Source organism: Perognathus longimembris, chromosome 19 (assembly GCF_023159225.1).
Source record: "Perognathus longimembris pacificus isolate PPM17 chromosome 19, ASM2315922v1, whole genome shotgun sequence".
Classification (NCBI taxonomy): Eukaryota; Metazoa; Chordata; class Mammalia; order Rodentia; family Heteromyidae; genus Perognathus; species Perognathus longimembris.
In genome coordinates this window covers 44,020,503-44,043,407 of record NC_063179.1, presented here as the reverse complement: position 1 = coordinate 44,043,407, position 22,905 = coordinate 44,020,503, and the positions used below count along the sequence as shown (strand labels likewise).

The 22,905-nt window shown below is 42.2% G+C and overlaps 1 protein-coding gene across 2 annotated transcripts; it reads left to right on the top strand.

Annotated features, from left to right (window-relative positions):
* Positions 1-2,398: 2,398 nt before the first annotated feature.
* Positions 2,399-22,672, top strand: Gtf2h2 (general transcription factor IIH subunit 2). Of its 2 annotated transcripts, XM_048368121.1 has the most exons (16): positions 2,399-2,481; positions 4,134-4,211; positions 4,522-4,558; positions 4,753-4,839; positions 6,676-6,726; positions 7,543-7,597; positions 10,196-10,301; positions 13,974-14,064; positions 14,210-14,297; positions 15,746-15,853; positions 17,503-17,566; positions 18,694-18,797; positions 19,592-19,694; positions 20,491-20,530; positions 21,431-21,542; positions 22,430-22,672. In XM_048368121.1, exons 1-16 carry the CDS (start codon positions 2,426-2,428, stop codon positions 22,483-22,485), a joined length of 1,236 nt encoding a protein of 411 aa, XP_048224078.1. In that variant the 5' UTR covers positions 2,399-2,425; the 3' UTR covers positions 22,486-22,672. The 2 variants fall into 2 exon arrangements, with proteins under 2 accessions (XP_048224078.1, XP_048224080.1); XM_048368123.1 differs by lacking the exon at positions 20,491-20,530 and having other exon boundaries at positions 21,431-22,672.
* The last annotated feature ends 233 nt before the right edge of the window (positions 22,673-22,905 follow it).

The window sequence follows — 22,905 nt, the reverse complement described above, 5'->3', positions numbered from 1 at the left end:
CCTCGAGCGCGGGGGGGGCCTGGCCTGGGCTCGCCCCTTGGCGCGCTCCGCGTCGCGGGGTTCCTCGGCGGGGGCGTGGGGGGCGCAGCGCTCCCTCAGCCCCCGGCTCGGCCGCGGAACCGGGGGCGCCGGGCCTCGGCCTGGCCCCGGACCCCGGAGGCCGCAGCTCCGCCGCCCGAGCGAGCCCCAGCTCCGCGTCCCGCCCGAGTGTGTCACGGACGGTGCCGCCCCGGCCGGCCGCGCGCTGCGGTCCCCCGACCTCGGGCTCCCGAGGGGCTCGGACTGGAGCGGTGAGCCCCAGTGAGGCCGATCCCGAAGCGCCATCCCACACGGGGCCCCTCTTGCTTTAGGATCGACATAAAAGACCGTTTCTGGCACGCTGGGGCCGCGGACTCGGCGAGTGTCATCCGGTGACTTGTGATGGAGGACGGAAGACTAGTGATACCGCAATTCGTTTTGTTTTTGTTTCCAGTCCTGGGCCTTGAACTCAGGGCCTGAGCACTGTCCCTGGCTTCTTTTTGCTCAAGGCTAGAACTCTGCCACTTGAGCCACAGCGCCGCTTCCAGCTTTTTTCTATATATGTGGTGCTGGGAATCGAACCCAGGGCTTCATGTATATGAGGCAAGCACTTTAACACTAAGCCATACTCCCAGTCCCTGATACCAGAATTCTGGTATAATGCTTGGGTGTGTATTGAATATCTGGGCACCTCAGACTCTCCGATCCCTCACTTATGGAATAAAGAACCCAAATAAGGAGAAGGAAGATTTCACTGGTGAGAATAAAGATATGGGTGCCATACGGATGTTTATTATTTGGCTCTGCTTCTTGGTCCTTTTACCAGCAATTTTATCCTTAAGTATTAAGATATCGATGAACATAAAGAATGATTAAAGAGAGAGAAACAGCCCAATTGCTTTTATATCTGTGATGCAGATGAAACCATTTGAACCTTGATCTTCAGATCTCAGTTTCTTTTTTTTTCTTTTGCCAATCCTGGGCCTTGAACTCAGGGCCTGAGCACTGCCCCTGGCTTCTTTTTGCTCAAGGCTAGCACTCTGCCACTTGAGCCACAGCACCACTTCCGGCTTTTTCTATCTATGTGGCTTCATGTATAAAGGCAAGCACTCTACCACTAGGCCATATCCCCAGCCCAGATCTCAGTCTCTTGAGTAGCTAGGATTATGGTGTGAGCCATCTATGGCCGGCTGTTTGTTTTACTTTTGTATCCTCATATTGAATTTTGAGCCATAAACACTTATCCACTTACAGTGCCACTTTTGAAACCTTTCCATTGCACCCTAGTAATTCCAGCACTGGGGAAAATTGGCATTTTCAGGTCAGCCTGGGCGACATTTTAAGAACCTGTGTCAAACAACCACAACAATGGCCAAAATTGTGTTTTTTTTTCCTTTTCACATTTTTGTTAGTATCAGTTGGTTGGAGGTATCATTTTTTGCTTGTTTTGTTGTTGCCAGTCTTGGGGCTTGAGCTCAGGGCCTGAGCACTGTCCTTGGCTTTTTTTTTGCTTAAGGCTAGCACTCTACCACTTGAGCCACAGCAGCGCTTCTGGCTTTTTCTGTTTACATTGTGCTGAGGAATCGAACCCATGCTAGGCAAGCACTCCACCACTTAGCCACATTCCCAGCCTCTACAAGTGTTGTTTTTTTTTTTTAACAAGGGGTTTTTATTGTGGCATTTTAATAGACTTTGATCAAATTCACTTCCTCTATTAGTCCTTGTTTTTACTTTGCTTTTGAAATAAGGTCTAGCAAACTTTGCCCAGGCCAGACTGGAACTGGAATCCTCCTTTCTTTGTCTCCCAAGTCATGGGGATTATAGGCATGTGCCACCAAGCTCACCTATTTTTTGTCTTATTAATTAATTATAAAAAGATACTTATTTCTGCTGGGAGGTGGTGGCTCACACCTGTAATCCTAGCTACTGAGGAGGCTGAGCTCTGAGGATCATGGTCTGCCCCAAAAGGAAGTTCTTAGGACTCTTGTCTCCAATTAACCACCAGAAAACTGGAAGTGGAGCTGCGGGCTGAAGTGGTAGAGGCAGCCCCAGCCTTGAGCAGAATAAAAGCTCAGGGACAGCACCCAGGCCCTGAATTCAAGCCTCACTACCCCCCCCCCTTAAAAAGATGCATATTTCTGTTTTTGGGTTTGCCCATAAATATCCATATTGTTTATTGGAAATAGGAAAAGGAATTGTGACATTTTTCTATTTTCCTCCAACAGTTATTGATGAATCCACAACGAATTCGACAACTGTGTACACCTAGTGTACACAGTTTTTACTGTGTTTTTTACTGTTTTTACTGTTTACCACTTTCATATAATTGAAATTGCATTTCTTAGGAAGCATTTTTAAAATTCATGATGTGTTTTTACAGTGTTGCATAGTATATACCTTTTAAACCATGGACGAAGAACCTGAGAGAGCAAAGCGATGGGAAGGAGGCTACGAGAGAACATGGTGAGTGGAGTATTACTGCTTTAGAACCTCTCGTTTTCAGTTCGCGGTACTGAAGTGTACTTCACATATGTTAAAATGTATACATTTCCAATGTTTTGTTTTTATAAAACTTCACTGGGTTTTGCAGCTATTGTCAAAACCAGTTTTAAAACGTTTTAACCTCTCCAGGAAGATCCTTCAAGCTCATTTACAATAAATTATATTCCCAACCTGTGGACAAGTATAAACTTTTTATATTCGTATATTTACCTTTACTCAACATTTCATACCCATGTAATCATGTGCCTATCACCTGTGTCTAGCATTTATTATATTGTTTCAAGGTAGAACTGTTTCCGTTTCATGATGTAGTGTACATTAGCAAGTACTTCATTTTCTTTTTTTAAATTACTGAATAGTACTCTATTATCATTATTATTCTAGTCCTGGGTCTTGAACTCAGGGCCTGGGCACCATCCTTGAGCTTTTGTTTGGGGGAGGGGAGGGCTCAAGGCTAGCACTCTACCACTTGAGCCACAGCTCTACTTCCAGCTTTTTCTGTTCATGTGGTACTGAGGACTCGAACCCAAGGCTTCATGCATGGTAGGCAACCACTCTACCAATAAGCCACATTCCCAGCCCCAGTACTCTTTTATTAGTGCACTACATTAAAAATTACTTTTTGGCAGTATTGGGGCTTAAATTCACAAACTCACACTTACTCAGCTTGCTTGCTTACCTGGTGTACTAGCACATAAGCTATGCTTCCAGCCTAGCTTTAGGCTGGTTGTTTAGAGTTGGAGTCTTGAACTTTTGAACTTGAACCCACACTGGCCTCTCATACTGTGATCCTCTAGCTCTTAACTTCTTTTTTTTTTTTCTTTTCTTTTTGTTTATTTATTTATTTATTGGTGCCAGTCCTGGGCCTTGGACTCAGGGCCTGAGCACTGTCCCTGGCTTCTTTTTACTAAAGGCTAGCACTCTACCACTTGAGCCACAGCGCCACTTCTGGCCATTTTCTATATATGTGGTGCTGAGGAATCAAACGCAGGGCTTCATGAATACAAGGCAAGCACTCTTGCCACTAGGCCATATTCCCAGCCCCAGCTCTCAACTTCTTGAGCTAGGATTAAGGTGTGAGTCACTGATGCCTCTGTGTGTGTGTGTGTGCACGTGCGCGCGTGTGTGTGTGTGCACGCGTGCGCACAGCAGCTTGAATTCAAGGCCTTGGAGCTGTCCCTTATCTTTTTTGCTCAAGATTAACATTCAGCCATTTGAGCCACAGCTCCCATTCCTTCTTCCTTGGTTAATTGGGGAGAAGAGACAGTGCCTGAGCACTGTCCTGGCTTGTTTTTTTGCTCAGGGCTAGCACTCTGCCACTTGAGCCACAGCGCTGCTTCTGGTCATTTTCTGTATATGTGGTGCTGGGGAATCGAACCCAGGGCTTCATGTATACGAGGCAAGCACTCTTGCCACTAGGCCATATCCCCAGCCCCTCAGTATAACATTTTTATCTATTTACCAGTTGGTGGACATTAAAGTTTTTTAAAAATAATTTTTTACTTAATGAATAATGCTGTTATGAACATACATATACAAATATTTGTACATAAGTTTTTATTTCTTTTGGGTTAATATTTTTAGCTTATTTTTTCAAACAATTTTTCTTACAGGGAAATTCTTAAAGAAGATGAAACTGGCTCTCTTAAAGCCACAATAGAAGATATTCTCTTTAAGGCAAAGAGGAAAAGGTATGTAAACTCTAATAATAGGTTCCTAGGGAAAACTTGTAAGCTTTTCTTTCTCTAACCACCCTGAGTGCTTCATTTCCGAGTGTGTCTGAAAACTGCCCTCCTAGTGGTCTGAATAGGGAGAAAGAACTAGCAGCCTCGCCTTGCCCCAGTAAGGAGGTGCTCCCCACAGACTACCACAGCGCCCAATGTTACCTGTATCCAAAAGGGGATAATTTACGTGACTACATAAGAAACACTAGTTAGAAGGCTTTATTCATTTTTTGTTATTACGTGGTGTTTCATTTAAATGTCTGCATTATTTTTGCAGAGTATTTGAGCACCATGGACAGGTTCGACTCGGAATGGTACGTTTTGGTCTTTTTACTGATACTGAACTATTTTGGATTAGAGAAATATTCTGCCTTGGTAGACCAGTAATCTTTTTTTAAAATATAGTAAAATATATGTGTACAATGTATGACTACTGAATGTTATTTTTAATTCTTCATAAAAACTGTCTCTGGAGATTGTGTCATGCCCTTCCCCCCTCCTTTGCCAGATGCGCCACCTTTACGTGGTAGTGGATGGATCAAGAACAATGGAAGACCAAGATTTAAAGCCTAACAGACTGACATGTACTTTAAAGGTATAGTAGCATCACCTAAATGTAACGAAGCACGTGGAATTCTCTCTCTTTTTTTTTTTTTTTGTACTGATCACAAAGCAAGATATCTTGACATGGGTGGTGACAAATTAAAGCCACAAAAGCTGTTTTGTTTCATTGTTTCCCCCAAGTGATCTGGCAGTAATTCTACCCACACATAGTTTATATTAACAGAAAGAACAGAACAAAATAAAAACTTACTGTATTTTTTAAAGAATTCATTGTTCTAAGTTGGGTGCTGGTGACTCATGCCTGTATTCTACTTACTCTGGAAGCTGATATCCGAGAATCACAGTTCAGAGCCAGCTCAGGCAGATAAATTCCTGAGACACCTACCCTAATTAACCAGCAAAAATCTAGAAATGAGCCAGGCACCTGTGCCTCAGGCCTGCAATCCCAGCTGTGGATTGAGGCTGAGATCTGAAGATCACTGTGGAGTTCGCAGCCAGCCTAGGCAGGAAAATCTGTGAGCTCCTTATCTCCAGTTAACCACCAAATAGCTAAGAGTGGATGTGTGGCTGACGTGGTAGAATACCAGCCTTGAGAGAACAAGCTGAAGGACATCACCCAGGTCTGAGTTCAAGCCCCAATACTGGTACCAAAAAACAAAAACAAAAATGGAGGTGGTCTTTAAGCAATTGGGTGTCAGCCTTGCACAGAAAAGCCAGTCAAGAGTACAAGCCCCAGTCTGTCCCCACTCACCTCAAAAAAGATCTTGATTTGTAACTTATCCTTTTGGTTTTCTTTAGCTGGATCTTCATTTTCCTTTGTGTGCCTTGCATCTGTGTTCCTGACCTGTCAAGAACTCTTAAGTTCTGCTGTTCTCTGCTCTGGTTCTGCTCTGGTTATTTTCTTGTGTACATTGTCTTTGACATGTCCAAATGGATCCATCCTGTTGTTTATTTTATCTTATGAGATGGAGTCTCACTAGATAGCCACAGCTAGCCCCAAACTCATGACCTCAGAAACTCTCCTTAGCCTTCCAAGTATATAGAGCTAAAGGTGGTCTGTATTCTGCCTGGCTCAGATCCATCTTTTAAACTTAGCTCAATCATGTCTTATCGCTTACCACTTCAACTACAAGACTTTACTATTTAGTAGCTTTAGAGCTGAACATTTCTTGAAAATCTGTGAGTTTAAAAATCTGAGAGGGCCTGGGAATGTGGTTTATATTTGTGGAGGGATTGCCTAGCATACATGAGGCATGGGTTCGATTCCTCAGTACCACATAAACAACAACAACAAAACATAGTGAATTTTTTTTTGCCAGTCCTCGGGCTGGGACTCAGGCAGGGCCTGAGCACTGTCTCTGGCTTCTTTTTGCTCAAGGCTAGCACTCTACCACTTGAGCCACAGCGCCACTTCTTTTTTTTTTTTTTTTTTTTTTTGCCAGTCCTGGGGCTGGGACTCAGGGCCTGAGCACTGTCCCTGGATTCTTTTTGCTCAAGGCTAGCACTCTGCCACTTGAGCCACAGCGCCACTTCTGGCCGTTTTCTGTATATGTGGTGCTGGGGAATTGAACCCAAAGCCTCATGTCTAAGAGGCAAGCACTCTTGCCACTAGGCCATATCCCCAGCCCCCCACAGTGCCACTTCTGGCTTTTTCTATATATGTGGTGCTGAGGAATCAAACCCAGGGCTTCATGCATGCAAGACAAGCACTCTACCACTAGGCCATATTCCCAGCCCAATATTGAAATGTTAAGATAAATAAACATCATGAGAAGTGCCATTCAGTAGATAGGTTTCATAAATACCGATCAGACATGTCTGTAGTTTACTCTTGTGTAATATTTCTTTGTGTATTTTCTTTCATCAGTTACTGGAATACTTCGTAGAAGAATATTTTGACCAAAATCCAATCAGTCAGGTATGTAGCTAAGTGATTGAATTCAGAATTAGATTTATATTTTGCTGTCAAATACAGTTTTTTAGAAATAAATCATATTTTCTATGAATTATTAGCTCAGACTATATACCTATTTCTGGTAGACTTATCAATAATAAACAGAATAGCTCTAAGAAGTCATTTAGCTGGGGCACTGGTGGCTCATGCCTATAATCCCGGCTCCTTAGGAGGGTGATATCTGATGATGCAGTTCAAAGCGAGCCTGGGCACAGAAGTCCTTGAGACTCTTATATCCATATCCAGTTAACCACCAGAAAACTAGAAGTGGTCCTGTCACTAAAAGTCGTAGATCATGAGCCTTGAGCAGAAGAGTGCAAGGATAGCACCCAGGTCCTAAGTTCAAGCCCCATGACTGACTAAAGAAAATCATTTAAAGTTAAATATGTATGTTAGTGTTTACTAATAGCTAAATTTGTGAAAAACACTTTGAGAAAAAGTTTTTATATAGAGGCTGGGAAGATGGCCTCGTGCACCGCAGGAGAGCTCGCCTCGTGTGCATAAAGCCCTGGGTTCCATTCCTCACTACCACATACACAGAAAAAGGCAGAAGGGGCGCTGTGGCTCAAGTGGCAGAGTGCTAGCCTTGAGCAAAACAAAGCCAGGGACAGGGCTCAGGCCCTGAGTCCAAGCCCCAGGACTGGAAAAACAAACAAAGAAGAAAAGAAAAAGGGTTTATACATTGCTTATTTCTTTTGTAATTACTAGTTTTGTTACCTAAATTCTTGTCAAGAGAAAATAACTAGTTATATTAAAGTAAGAATTGTTTTTGCTTTTAAGATTGGAATAATTGTGACCAAGAGTAAAAGAGCTGAAAAACTGACTGAACTCTCAGGTATGCATAAGATTACCTTCACAAGACTCAAGGACTTAGCTTTAATTATTCAACGTGTGACCTTGTTGGCATGACTGCTTAATAAGTAAAGTGTTCTCTATGCTTTTCAGGTGAAACCATTAAATAATAATCTCCCAAGTTGAGATCTACACAGTGAATAGTGTTAAATTGAATGCACTTCAAGAGAGCTTTTTTTCTTTTTTATTAAGTAGTTGTACAAAGAGTTTACAATTTCAAAAGTCAGGTTATAGCTACATGCTTCTTGATCAGTGTCCTCCCTTCCATCTTTCTCCCCGTTTCCCTTCTTTGTCCCTATCCTTAAGCTATGTTGTTCATTTTTTTATGTAGTGTACATTGGATGTGATGACTGCATTTGCTCACCGTACCTCCATTCTGGCGTCCCCCTTTTACCCTCTCCTTGCGTGTGGTATTCATTTTGATAAATAGTACATTAATTGTTCAGAGGAATTGTAACTTGGGATTCCTCCATACACCCATCCTTTAGTCAGTGTGTGTGTGTATGCATAGAGCATGTAGGTTTGTATTTTTAGAAGGATGGGACATTTGGGGGTGGGGAGTGTGCATGTGCCTGTCCCAGAGCTTGAACTCAGGGCCTGGGTGCTGTCCCTGAACTTTTTCCCTTGAAGGCTAGTTCTCTAGCATTTGAACCCCAGCTCTATGTCCTAGTTTTTGGTTGTTAATTAGAGATAAGAACTTGCCTGAACTTGCCTGCCCAGGCTGGCTTTGAACTGCAATCTACAATTCTCAGTCTCCTGAGTAGCTAGGATTACAGACGTGAGCCACTGGCACCTGGCTCTGCTTCTGGCTTTTTAGTGGTTAATTAGATATAAGAATCTCCTGTACACTCCTGCCTGGGCTGGCTTTGAACCACTATCCTCAGGTTTCCGCCTCCTGATTAGCTAGAATTTCTGGATCTGTCCACTATCTTAAATACATATGAATATATATATTTTTTTAAGTTTTTTTTTTAAATTTTATTTTTTGCTAGTCTTAGGACTTGAACTCAGGGCCTGGGTGCTGTCCTGAGCTTTTTTGCTCAAGGAACAGCTCTACTTCCTGTTCTCAGGTGGGTAATTGGAGGTAAAAGTCTCATGGACTTTTCAGAAAGCTCTTGTATTAAATCTTTACACACTGTTAAATAATCTGTGAATTGCTTATACCATTTTTGTGGTGATTTGCCACAGGACGTGGGAAGCCTTTGTTTACGTAGGTAAAACCTTTTTGTGTGTTTGGATTTTGCCACATCCCAGCCGTTTTTACTTCAGTTATTTTTTGAAGAAAGTCCTAAGTTTTCCCCGCAGGCCGTCCTCGACTGCGGTCCTCCTCTTTATGTCTCCCACTCCGCTGAGATGACCGGTGCTCACCGCCGTGCCTGGCTTCTTCAACTAAGATGGTTTCTAGCTAATTGTTTTGTCTAGGGCCCTTGAGACATGATTTTCCCAAATCTTGTCTCCCAAGTGGGTGGGATTGTAGGAATGACTCCTAGAGCTTTGCCTTGTCGGTTTCTTTGTTTTTGTTTGTTTTGGTGGTGGTTCTGGGGGATTGAATTTAGAACCTCGGGCCAGTTAGACAAGTGCTTTACCACTTGGGCCTTGGTCCCTCCCCCCCTTCAGCCCCGGTATAGCCTAGATTGGCCTTGAATTTACAGTCTTCCTGCCTCAGCCTCTTTTTTTTGTTTTGTTTTGTTTTTTGCCAGGCTGGGCCTTGGACTCAGGGCCTGAGCACTGTCCCTGGCTTCTTTTTGCTCAAGGCTAGCACTCTGCCACCTGAACCACAGCGCCACCTCTGGCTGCCTGTGACTATGTGACATATGCCCATTTCACAGATATTGATATGCGGCCTACAAAATAATGAAATATGGAAATACTGAGGATAGAAATCATGTACTCTAGGTTTACACTATTACAAAATGTGTGCTAGCTGGTTGCCAGTGGCTCATGCCTATAATCCAGCTACTCAGGAGGCTAAGATGTGAGGATTGCAGTTTGAAGCCAGCCTTGGCAGGAAAGTGGTAGAATGCTACCCTTGAACAAAAGAAGCTCAGGGACAGCACCTAGGCCCTGAGTTCAAGCCCCTGGACCTGGGTTGGGGGGGAAGCATGCTAATGGATATTAAATATATATACACACACTTATATACATAAATACATATGGGGGGCATGAGTTGGTTGTGTGGCTTGAACTCAGGGCCTGGCTGCTGTCCCTGCACTTCGTTGTGCTCAAGGCTAGTGCTCTACCACTTGAGCCACAGTGCCACTTCCAGTTGTTGAGTGGTTAATACAAGTCTCATGGGGACTTTTCTGCCCAGGCTGGCTTTGAACTACAATCCTCAGATCACAGCCTCCTGAATAGCTAGGATTACAGGCGTGAGCCACCGTGCCTGACAATAAAAAGAGATTACTTATGTTGTTTTTCAGTCTGAACTGAGACTGTCTCCCAAACATTTCTGATAAAAATCTAAACTGAAGGCATTCTGTTCCTTAGTATCTTAGATATGTAAATTTTAGAAGAAACATGTTTCCACCTTGCATCGATGACCTTTCATTTGAACTAAATGATTATTTCCTTTGTGTTTTAGGAAACCCAAGGAAGCACATAACATCTCTGAAGAAAGCTGTGGATATGACCTGCCATGGAGAGCCATCGCTCTATAATTCCTTAAGCATGGCTATGCAGACTCTGAAGTTAGTACTGCGTGGTTTATTATTTATTCTTGACACGGAATTTCTTCTTTTCTTTTTTTGTGTGCCAGCCCTTGGGCTTGAACTCAGGGCGTGAGCACTGTCCCTGCCTTCCTTTTAGTCACGATCTACCACTTGAGCCACAGCGCCACTTCTGGCCTTTTCTATAGATGTGGTGCTGAGGAATAGAACCCAGGGCTTCATGTGTACGAGGCGAGCACTCTACCACTAGGCCATATTCCCAGCCCCCCAAATTATTTTTAATGAGTTAAGTTGTATTAATAGTTTAACGTGGGTTTTCATAAAGCCCACTGAAGCAAAGAGTTAAGTAGAAAAATATCTAGTGTCATGTATAGCATTTATTTTGGTATTTTTTACTTTATATTTTACTAGTTAAAATCTTTTTTTTCCCCCAGTATTTTCTTGTGTAGTTCCTTTTTTTTTTTTTTTTTTGCCAGTCCTGGGCCTTGGACTCAGGGCCTGAGCACTGTCCCTGGCTTGTTTTTGCTCAAGGCTAGCACTCTGCCACCTGAGCCACAGCACCACTTCTGGCCATTTTCTATATATGTGGTGCTTGGAAATCGAACCCAGGGCTTCATTTATACGAGACAAGTGCTCTTGCCACTAGGCCATGTTCCCAGCCCCTCCCCAGTATTTTCTTAAACTCAGCACCTTGCACTTTACTCTGGCTCAGCTTGCTTAGCTGGCACCCTCTCTACCACTTGAGCCACACCTCTAAACTAGCTTTTTGCTGGTTAATTGGAGAGAGAGAGTCTTGTAGACTTTGCTATGCAGGCTGGCTTCAAACTGAAATCCACTGGATTTTGGCGTCATTAGTAGCTAGGAGTATAGGCATAAGTCACTGGCACCAAGTTAGGTGAGGGGAGAGGCTTTTAGGAAACTATGTAGGCAAGATATAGAGTACTTGCCTAGCATATGCAGGCCCTGAGTTTGATTCCCAGTATCAAAAAAAAAAAAAAGAAGAATATAATAGAAGTGTCAACAATATCAGTAATACAGTGATTTAAAAAGTAAATACCTGGGGGGCTGGGGATATGGCCTAGTGGCAAGAGTGCTTGCCTTGTATCCATGAGGCCCTGGGTTCGATTCCCCAGCACCACATATACAGAAAATGGCCAGAAGTGGTGCTGTGGCTCAAGTGGCAGAGTGCTAGCCTTGAGCAAAAAGAAGCCAGGGACAGTGCTCAGGCCCTGAGTTCAAGGCCCAGGACTGGCCAAAAAATAAAAATTAAAAATTTTTAAAAAAAGTAAATACCTGAAGCCAGGCCCTGGAGGGGTCCTGTCTGTAATCTTAGCTACTCAGGAGACTGAGATCTGAGGATTGCAATTTGATGTTAGTCTAGGCATGCAACTTGTATCTCCAATTTTTTTTTAAAAAAGAAAAACTGAGAAGTGGAGCTGTAGCTGAAGTGATAAGAGTGCGAGGCTTGAGTTTAAAAGTTGAGGAACAGTATCCAAGCTCTAGGACCAGCACACACACCCAAAAATACTTGCTGAAAATTGATTGTGTGTCTGGGTTTGGTAGTACGTGGCGGGGCTTGGTAGTGCATGCCTATAATCCCAACATTCTGGAGGTTTGGCAGAAGGGTCATGGCTTTGAGGCTAACCTTGTCTATGTAATAATAAGACTCTTTGATAAAAAGAAAATGTGCTGGGTGCTGGTAGCTCACACCTATCATCATAGCTACTAGGGGGCTAAGGGATTTTTTTTTTTTTTTTTTTTTTTTTTGCTAGTCCTGGGGCTTGAACTCAGGACCTGAACACTGACCCTGGCTTCTTTTTGCTCAAGGCTAGCACTCTGCCACTTGAGCCACAGCGCCACTTCTGGCCATTTTCTGTATATGTGGAGCTGGGGAATTGAACTCAGGGCTTCATCTATGCGAGGCAAGCACTCTTGCCACTAGGCCATAACCCCAGCCCGAGGCTAAGATTTAAAGATTGAGATTTGTAGCCAGCTTGAGCAGGAGGTCCCTGAGACTCTTATCTTTAATTAACCATATACACACACAAAGAAAGCTGGAAGTGTAACTGAGGCTCAAGTGGTAGAGCAACTAGCGTTGAACAAAAAAGCTAAGTGATAGCACTAAGACCCCAGTACTAGTCCCAAAACAAGAGAGCGAAAGACAGACACAGAGAGAAAGAGCTGTATTAATACTTACATCACATGTGGACATTGTATGTATCATATGCATGTTGGAACTGTAGCTCAAGTGGTGGAGTGCTAGGCTTGAGTTTAAAAGCTCGGTGGTAGTATCTAAGCTCTGAGTTCAAGCTCAGGCCAGCACACAGTTGTGGGGCTTGAACTCTGGGCTTGGGCACTGCCCCTGAGCTCTTCAATTCGAGGCTAGTTCTCAACTACTTTGAGCCATAGCACCACTTCTGGTTTTTGGGTGGTTAATTGGACTTTCCTGCCCTGGCTGGCTTTGAACCGAGATCCTCACAGCTCAGCCTCCTGAGTAGCTAGGATTATAGGATTACTGGCACCTGGCTATTTTTCAGTTTTCAATGTACATTGTCCACTTTAGAATTTGTATAAAACAAACCTATTACAGTATCAACTTTATGATGTCAGGAACCGTATCAGTATTGTTTATCATGCTATCTCAAGAACTTAGATGAGTGGGGCTGGGGATATGGCCTAGTGGCAAGAGTGCTTGCCTCATATACATGAAGCCCTGGGTTCAATTCCCCAGCACCACATATGTAGAAAATGGCCAAAAATGGCGCTGTGGCTCAAGTGGCAGAGTGCTAGCCTTGAGCAAAAAAAAAAAAACTTAGATGAAAACTCAATAAATAATATATTTTTGTGGTAATTCCTTTTGGTGATAATCAAGTTTGAACTCAGGGCATCATTCTTGCTAGACCAGTGCTTTACTTCTGAATCATGGTTTCAGCCTTCTTTTTTTTTTTTTTTTTTTTTTTGCCAGTCCTGGGCCTTGGACTCAGGGCCTGAGCACTGTCCCTGGCTTTTTGCTCAAGGCTAGCACTCTGCCACTTGAGCCACAGCGCCACTTCTGACTTTTTCTGTGTAGGTGGTGCTGAGGAATTGAACTCAGGGCTTCCGTGCATGCAAGGTAAACACTCTACCACTAAGCCATATTCCCATTCCTCAGCCTTCTTTTTGCCTGGTTACTTTTAGGATAAGTTCCCGCTTCCTGCCCCTGTTGGTGCTTGAATTTTAATCCACTTAGTTTAGGCTTCTGGTAGTTACCGAGAGAAGTCGTATGCTCCCCTATGTCCAGCTTCCCTCTGCAGAACTTCTTTGCCTGGGTTGGTCTGCACCCATGGTCTGCCCAATCTCAGTCTCCCACTTGTCTCGGATGACAGGTGCGTGCTACTGTACCCAGCTAGCTATTGGCTGAGATACGACGAAATTCTGTGCTTGGACTAACCTTGAGCCACAATCATCCCCATTTCTGCCTCCCAAATAAAGTCTGCAGTGTATTTCTTGCAGTTTTATGTATTAGGGCTGGAGATGTGCTGTAATGTAGTGCAGTGGTAGACCGCGTGCCCTCCATGAACAAGGCCCAGGGTTCTATATTTCCTTGCAGTACTGAAGCAGGTGAGCTATTCTATAGTGGGAACATAGACCACCTCTAAATGGTTTGCTGTATAAACCGTGGTGCCTAATTGGAGTGTGTTTACCTTTCTTTAGACACATGCCTGGACATACAAGTAGAGAAGTCCTAGTCATCTTTAGCAGCCTCACGACTTGTGATCCGTCTAACATTTATGATCTAATCAAGGTAGAACAAATGCATCAGAATTAAAGTGTCAACTCGAGACAATTCTTAAGTAAATTTGTCCCTAGTTTTCTGAGCATTATTTTTCAGACATTAATAATTTTTTCTTTCTTTTCTTAAAACTCTTCTTTTCCTTGGATTTATGAAGACCATCAAGGCAGCTAAAATTAGAGTGTCTGTCATTGGATTGTCTGCAGAGGTTCGGGTTTGCACCGTTCTTGCTCGTGAAACTGGCGGTATATTTCTATTATCCTTACTGTGTAGAAATTGTTACTGAATCTGGTCATTTTGTTTTATAACAACAGACTGAAAACACTTTATATTCTGTAGTCCAAAGAATGGATAGCTGGCCACCGGTGGCTCATACCTGTGATCTTAGTTACTTGGGGCTAAGATCTGAGGATCCTGATGAGAAGCCATTTCAGGGAGGAAAGGCTATTTTCTCCAATTAACCACCAGAAAACAAACAGTGGCACTGCGGCTGAAAGTGGTAGAGTGCTAGCCTTGAGCAGAAGAGCTCGGGGACAGTACCTAGGTCCTGAGTTTAAGACCCACAACAGACAACAGCAACAACATATGGACAGTCATTTGTATTTTTGATTGTAAAAGAAATCATCTTACTTGTAAAGCAAGGAATTTCTAGTGGTAAAGTCAGTGTTGAGAGAAACTACTGTAATTCTTGAAAAGTTGGTAGTTTCACTATATGTAATATTTTGTAAAGATTTTATATATATACGTATTTTTTTCCGATACTGGGCCTTGAACTCTGGGCCTGAGCACTGTTGCTGACCTCCTTTTTGCTCAAGGCTGGCTGGCGCTATATCGTTTGAGCCACAGTGCCACTTTCAACTTTTTCTGTAATTATCTGGAGCTAAAATTCTCACAGACTTTGCTGCCTGGGCTGGCTTTGAACCATAGTCTTCAGGTCTCAGCCACCTGAGTAGCTAGGATTAAAGGCGTGAGCTACTACCACCCGGCTAAACAAGACTTTTTAAACTATAACTACTGTCATCCCAAGAAAAGCAAGTTTAGAATATTACTTAAATAAGACCTTTTTTTTGGTTAGTTGTGGGGCTTGAACTCTGGGCCTGGGCACTGTCCCTCAACTCTTCAGTTCAAGGCTAGCACTTACCACTTGAGCCACAGAGCCACTTCTGGTTTTCTGGTGATTAATTAAAGAATTTCACAGATTTTCCTGCCTGGGCTGGCTTTGAACCACGTTCCTCAGATCTCGGTCTCCTTAGTAGGTAGGATTACAGTCACGAGTTCCTGGCGCCCGGCCAAATAAGACTTTTTTTTTTTTTTTTTTTTTTTGTTTTTTTGTTTTTTTTTTTTTTTTTGGCCAGTCCTGGGCCTTGGACTCAGGGCCTGAGCACTGTCCCTGGCTTCTTCCCGCTCAAGGCTAGCACTCTGCCACTTGAGCCATAGCGCCGCTTCTGGCCGTTTTCTGTATATGTGGTGCTGGGGAATCGAACCTAGGGCCTCGTGTATCCGAGGCAGGCACGCTTGCCACTAGGCTATATCCCCCGCCCCCAAATAAGACTTTTGAAACTGATAATTTAGGTAAATTATTTTGAAATTTTCATTTTTTTAAGATAGTGAATGTTTTACAGAATTTATGTAAATTTTGTAATTTTTTTTAAGCTGTTAATTTTTTTTCCTCTTTTCCATTTCATGTTGCTAGGTACATACCATGTTATTTTAGATGAAAGCCATTATAAAGAACTGCTAACACATCATGTTAGTCCTCCTCCTGCCAGCTCAAGTTCTGAATGCTCACTAATTCGTATGGGTATGTGTTTACTTTCTTATTTAAATTATGCACATACTGGTCCAAACATGATATTTTAACATTTGAGGTTTTTCTTTTGTTTAAGAAAAAATACTGCTTGGGCCTGGGAATGTGGTTAGTGGTAGAGTGCTTGCCTAGCATGCATGAAGTACTGGGTTCGATTCCTCAGCACCACATACACAGAAAAAGCCACAAGTGATGCTGTGGCTCAGGCGGCAGAGTGCTAGCCTTGAGCAAAAAGAAGCCAGGGACAGTGCTCAGGCCCTGAGTGCAAGGCCCAGGACTGGAAAAACAAAAAAAACTTCATATGCTGAAACAGTTGGTTTTTTTGCCAGCATGCATATTAGGCAAGCACTCTACCACTAAGTCACATTCCCAGCCCTACCTTATCTTTATATATTCATTTTGTTATTTTTTTTTCCTTTTGCTGGTGAACAACTCAGGTCATTTTGCATACTAAGCATATATTCTACCTCTTAGATATATCCTAAAATATTTATTTGCTTACACATATAAGATAAATTTTGTTCTTTTAAATTTAAAGTTTTTTATGTAATGGAGTTTCCTCTTTTTTTTTTTTTTTTCCTTATCATGGGCTTGAAATCAGGGCCTAGGCTCTGTCCCTTTTTCACTCAAGCCTAGCACTCCATCACTTAGAACCACAGCCCCACTTTTGGCTTTTTTTTTTTTTAGTAGTTTATTGGAGAGTTAGAGTCTCACAGACTTTCCTGCCAGGGTTGGCTTTGAACCACTATTCTCAGATCTCAGCCTCATCAGTAGCTAGGAATCTAGGTGTCCCCTGGCTGACGGTTCATACTAGTTTCTGCTTTTCCTGAACACATGTTCTGAAGTTAGAACATATATGGAGAGCAAGTTATATAAAAAGTTGGCTGTTGGGGCTGGGAATATGGCCTAGTGGCAAGAGTGCTTGCCTCATATATATGAGGCCCTGGGTTCGATTCCTCAGCTCCACATATACAGAAAATGGCCAGAAGTGGCGCTGTGGCTCAAGTGGCAGAGTGCTAGCCTTGAACAAAAAGAAGCCAGGGACAGTGCTCAGGCCCTGAGTTCATGGCCTAGGACTGGCCAAAAAAAAAAAACAACAAAAAAAAGTTGGCTGTTCCAAAAAGTTAAACCTAGAAAAATATGCTTAAAGTACAAGCAGACACTTGTAATATAAACTTCAGTTGTATTAGCAACATTTGTTATTAAATTAGAAAATGTAAATAAACATTTTGGGATTTTTGTTTGTTTGTTTGTTTTTATCATTGGTAGGGCTTGGACTCTGGGCCTGGGTGCAGTCCCTGAGCTCTTCAGCTCAAGGCTAGTCCTCTACCTCTTGAGCCATAGCTCTACTTCCTAGATATACACTTTGGATTCTGAGGCCTTATGCATAGACAAATCTCTCCCCAACTTTCCCTACTTGTTATTGTAGCTTGGATTTACAGTCAGTTTCATCAGATATGTGTGTGTGTGTGTGTGTGTGTGTGTATACATGTGCAGACATGCATAAATATATATGTGTATTTATGTATATGGCAGGAAAGAGCTTGTGTGCAACTTTTCTAGCTTTCTGGTAGCAATAGTTTTAGTTTTATAGTCCTAGACTTGCTTGGAAAAATAATCAATACCTGTTTTTATCCATGAAGGATTTCCTCAACACACCATTGCTTCTTTGTCTGATCAAGATGCAAAACCTTCTTTCAGCATGGCGTAAGTAAAGAGTCATAGTCTATGATAATACATTAATAATTTAAGTTCATTTGCTTAAGTTACAACTTTTCAAAATGGGCTTGAAATGTAATAGACTTTATGAAAGATTACCTTTCTCTTGCATGCTGGTGGCCCATGCTTTAGCTACTCAAGAGGCTGAAATCTGAGGATCATGGTTCAAAGCCACCACAGGCAGGAAAGTCTGAGAGACCTTTATCTTCAGTTAACTATCAAAAGGCCCGAAGTAGAGCTATGGTTCAAGTTGTAGGGTGCCTGACTAGAGAAAAAAAAAAAGCTCAGGAACAGTTTCCAGACCTGGAGTTCAAGCCCCAGGACCTACGTACACACACACAAAATTACCTTCAATGAAGCCCTTGAAAAGTAATGGCTAAGCCTGTGTGGGTGGCTCACGCCTGTTATCCTAGCTACTCAGGAGGCTGAGATCTGCAGATTGAGGTTCAAAGCCAGCAGGGAGGGGAAAGTCCATGACACTCTTATCTCCAATTAACCACCAAGAAATTGGAAGTGGGGGCTGGGGATATGGCCTAGTGGTAGAGTGCCTGCCTCATATACATGAGGCCCTGGGTTCAATTCCCCAGCACCACATATACAGAAAACGGCCAGAAGTGGTGCTGTGGCTCAAGTGGCAGAGTGGTAGCCTTGAGCAAAAAGAAGCCAGGTACAGTGCTCAGGCCCTGAGTTCAAGCCCCAGGACTGGCCAAAAAAAAAAAAAGAGAGAGAAGAAAAGACGAATGAATTAAAAGACAGCAAGAGAAACTTCAAAATAAAGAGAAAAAATCCTGAACAGCATAAATGAGCTATAAGGAATACATTTTATGTGTCTGAGCTGGTGCTGGAGCCCAAACTCAGGGCCACGCTCTCCTGCTTGGTTTCTTTTGCTCATCTGGCACATATATTTTCAAATAAATTTTAAAATAGAACCCAGAGTTTAGATTGAGGCAACATAATTTCTTTAGCTCTTGCTTTTCATCTCCCCACCTCTCCCCTGCTCCCCCCACTGAGTACACATGTATATGAAGGGAAACATGCCTATGTCACACATGTGTGAATGTGTACATACACGAATATCTCACCTCTTTACAGTTTTTCCTTTTTCACTTCCACAGGCATTTGGATAACAGCACTGAGCCTGGGCTTACATTAGGAGGCTATTTCTGCCCACAGTGTCGGGCAAAATACAGTGAGCTTCCAGTTGAATGTAAAATATGTGGTAAGGACTTGACTATCACTTTCTGTAGCTGAAATAAAGATAGCCTGAATTCTGCCTGGATTTATGGAAATCATCTTTTTAAAGAGTAAGATTAATAATCTCACTGAATGCCCAGTATTCCACTTCTAAGAATAAAGGCGCTTCCTCATTCTCTTTCTCTAAAAGAGTTTCTTCACTGGCGCTCGTGACTCGTGCCTGTCAGTCTAGCTATTAGGAGGCTGGGATCTGAGGATTGTAGTTCAAAGCCAGCCCTGGCAAGAAAGTCCATGAGACTTATCTCCAGAAAATAGAAGTGGCACTGTGGCTCAAAGTGGTAGAGTAATAGGCTTGAATGAAATAAAGGGACAGAGCCTAGGCCCTGAGTTCAAGCCCATGGCCAATAAAAGTACAGTATAATCACAAAGGCACAAAGGTTGTCCGGTAGACAACAGTCTGAGTCTTGCCTTTATAAAATACCTTTGCGGGGCTGGGAAGGTGGCTTAGTGGTAGAGCGCTTGCCTAGCATGCATGAAGCCCTGGGTTGGATTCCTCAGCACCACATAAACAGAAAAAGCCACAGGAGGTGCTGTGACTCAAGAGGTAGAGTGCTAGTTGAGCAAAAAGAAGCCAGGGACAATGCTAAGGCCCAAGCTGCAGTCTCAGAAACAGTTGCATTCTGAGACTGTAGCTCAGTAATGGTGTTTTGAAAATACTTGAGGTGAATTTTTTTAGTATTTGACTTAAGCTCTACCGTTCAGCTTTTCAGCCTTTGTATGAGTCTTGGTTATTCAGTATGTCTCTGTTTTATGTGATAGGTCTCACTTTGGTGTCTGCTCCCCATTTGGCACGGTCTTATCACCATTTATTTCCTTTGGATGCTTTTCAAGAAATTCCTCTAGAAGAATATAAAGGAGAAAGGTATATACGTTTCAATTAATCTATTTCTGTCATAAGTGATACCGTTCACATAAAGTTAGGTTAATTTCAGTATGATTACTTCTCATGTAGAAAATGAGATGTAGAATAGCCTGGTTATGACTGGAATGACTGCTTCTTTAGACGTCTGCTGATTTTATAAGCTGAACTATTTGTGGTAAATGATATTTTGGTAAAAAAAATCAAAAACAAAAAGTCTCCAAGAACATACTTTGGTATTTCTAAAATGGCCCCACCTTGACCTATTTTTTGCTGTCAACAGTTTAACAACTAGATCTGAAATTCCTCATTATTTAATAATTGATTATCTTGAGCTTTACCACATTGTTGAAAATAAGGGCAGGAATACACAATTAATCTAATTAATCAAAGTACCTCTAGGTAAGTAGAAGATAAACCTGAAGAAATATCCCAGAATGAAAAGTAATGTGGCCTAGTGGTAGAGTGCTTTTCTCGTATGCATGAAGCCCTGGGTTCAATTCCCCAGCACCACATATATAGAAAAGGCCAGAAGTGGCGCTGTGGCTCAAGTGGTAGAGTGCTAGCCTTGAGCAAAAAGAAGCCAGGGACAGTGCTCAGGCCCTGAGTTCAAGCCCCAGGACTGGGGGAAAAAATGAGTTTCATGGGCTTCCATGCCTGGGCTAGCTTTGAAGTATGATCCTCAGATCTCAGCCTCCTGAGCTAGGATTGCAGTCATGAGCTGTTGGCACCCGAGCTATTACTTTATTATTTTTAATGAGTGAGTTCTAGAAAATGATTCCTAACCTTGCTTTTTCAGGTTTTGTTATGGATGTCAGGTGGAATTGAAAGACCAACATGTAAGTGCATTGGTTATCTAAATAGTATGTAATGTATATGAAGATACTAAGAGCTGTGTGCCAGTAGCTCAAGCCAGTACCAGCACCAAAGAAATAAACAAACAAACAAACAAATAAATAAAATACTGAAGCAGGCCAGAGGTGGCTCACACTTGTAATTATTAGGAGGCTGAAATTTAAGGATCATGGCTCAAAGCAGGAAAGTCTCTGTGACTCCATAAAACTACCAAAAGAGCCAGCAAGTGGAGCTGTGTTGCTCAAGTGTTGAAGTGTTAGCCTTGAGCAAAAGGAAGCTCAGGGACAGTAAGAAATACTGAGGAAACAGTGTAATTAAATTTTCAGTAGGTTGTTAAAGACCAGGCTTTTATTAGGTTATTTCCCATAAGTATAATTACAGCAGATAAAGCTAAATTGAGAACAAAATGAATAGTAGCCTGGTGCTGGTAGCTCATATCTATAATCCTAGCTACTCAGAAGGCTGAGATCTGAGGATCAAAATTTGAAGACAGCTTGGGCATGCAAGTCTATGAGACTTTTTATCTCCAATTAACCAGCAAAAGGCCAGAAATGGCCTTTTGTGTAATATTTATCTCCACAAAACTAACAGAAGAGCCAGAATTGGTTGGCCACCAGCCTTGAGCAAAAAAAGCTAAGAGATAGTGCCTAGGCCCTGAGTTCAAGTCAACATATACACACGCACACACAGGAAGGAAGTTCGACGTCCTACAACGATAAACTTTAAGGTCTTAGAAAGGTGGTCATTTCTTTCTAAAAGTAGGGGAAATCAGTTGCCTTAGAAATGGATAGGTGGGTGGGTAGCAGAAGTGACTGGAATGTAAAGACACAGCAGGCTAGGCTGGGCTTAGCTTTTCTCTATTAACTTTGCCTTCTCTACTACAGGTGTATGTTTGTGCTGTATGCCAAAATGTTTTCTGTGTGGACTGTGACGTGTTTGTTCATGAGTCTCTGCACTGCTGTCCCGGCTGTATTCATAAGATTCCAACTTCTTCAGGTATTTGATCCCCACGTGTGGGTTAAGAAGAAACATGCACCTGTACATAAATGACTCTTTAAATTGATTCTCCAATTAAGTTGGGAAGAACCATTTGAGAGGAAAATACGATTTACACTTTTTCAATCAAGAAAATACGGTATTTTTTTATTTGTGTACTGTCACAGAAATGCTTAGAACCCAGCTAATTTTAAGTCATAATGGTTTTGGTCATTAGGCATTATGATGTATAAATTACTAAAAATGATGAAATAGATATGGTAATCTCATGGCTTTATAATTGGAATAAATGCAGAATATGATTTTTTAATGTGTTGATTTAGTAAAAATTAAGGACATTTAGGAAAAATTAAGTGTAGATTAAAGTTTAGTGTAAAGTGGAAGTTACCCCATAGTTATGAATACATATGAATACATACACATATGAAAGGTTATACTGCTACATTTAACTAAATATTTGGAATCCAGAAAATTAATACATCTGGAATTATTGGCAGTGACCCACAGGGATCTTTTAGGTTAAACGTGAAACACACGATACTGTGGCCACACCAGTGTATTCAAAGGCAGGTCTGTTTCTGGCAACAGAGCTTGAGAGCTAACTGAATCTCAGATCCAGATGCAATGAGGGCAAAAGTCTTATTTAAGTCTTGCACTCTTGTATGCTCAGCTTATAGCTTAAAATATTTTACTTGCGGGGTTATATCTGATTCCAGCATTTTGTTGTTATTTGGTATCTGAGACTTGTGAAGGTAATGTAGTCTCTGTCCTTGTTAGCCTTGCTTAATTTCAGCTCCGGGGATTATTTCATTTTCTCTTTCCAACTTTCCAACCCTGAATCATCAAAGAAACTTAGGTGAGAATGTATGATGAAGTCTGTGTTTTAGGTTCAGTGCAGATGTCTCATAATTGGCAGGACGCCTTTCCAGGCATACCCTATTGAGTGAATAAAGCTTCCATAGCAAAGGTATGTGTATTTTATATCTGTAAACTTGAGTCACTCTAGATTGAGTTCCATGTGAATTGTGATTTTATAAATAAGAATGCTTGCCAATGGTGGTGCATGACTAATCCTAGCTACTCAGGAGGCTGAAATCTGAGGATTGCAGTTCGAAGCCTGCCAGGGCAGGAAAGTCCATGAAACTTTTTCCTCTAATAAACTACTCAGAAAAAGCCGGAAATGGCACTGTGGCGCAAGTGGTAGAGCACTAGCTTTGAGCAAAAGAAGCTCAAGGACAGGGCACAGGCCCAGTATAAACAAAGATAATGGAACCCTGTCCTGAAAAGTCTATTCAGTTAAAGTCTTGGACAAATCCCAGAAATTATGTATTTCTTTTTTTTTTTTTGCCAGGCCTGGGGCTTG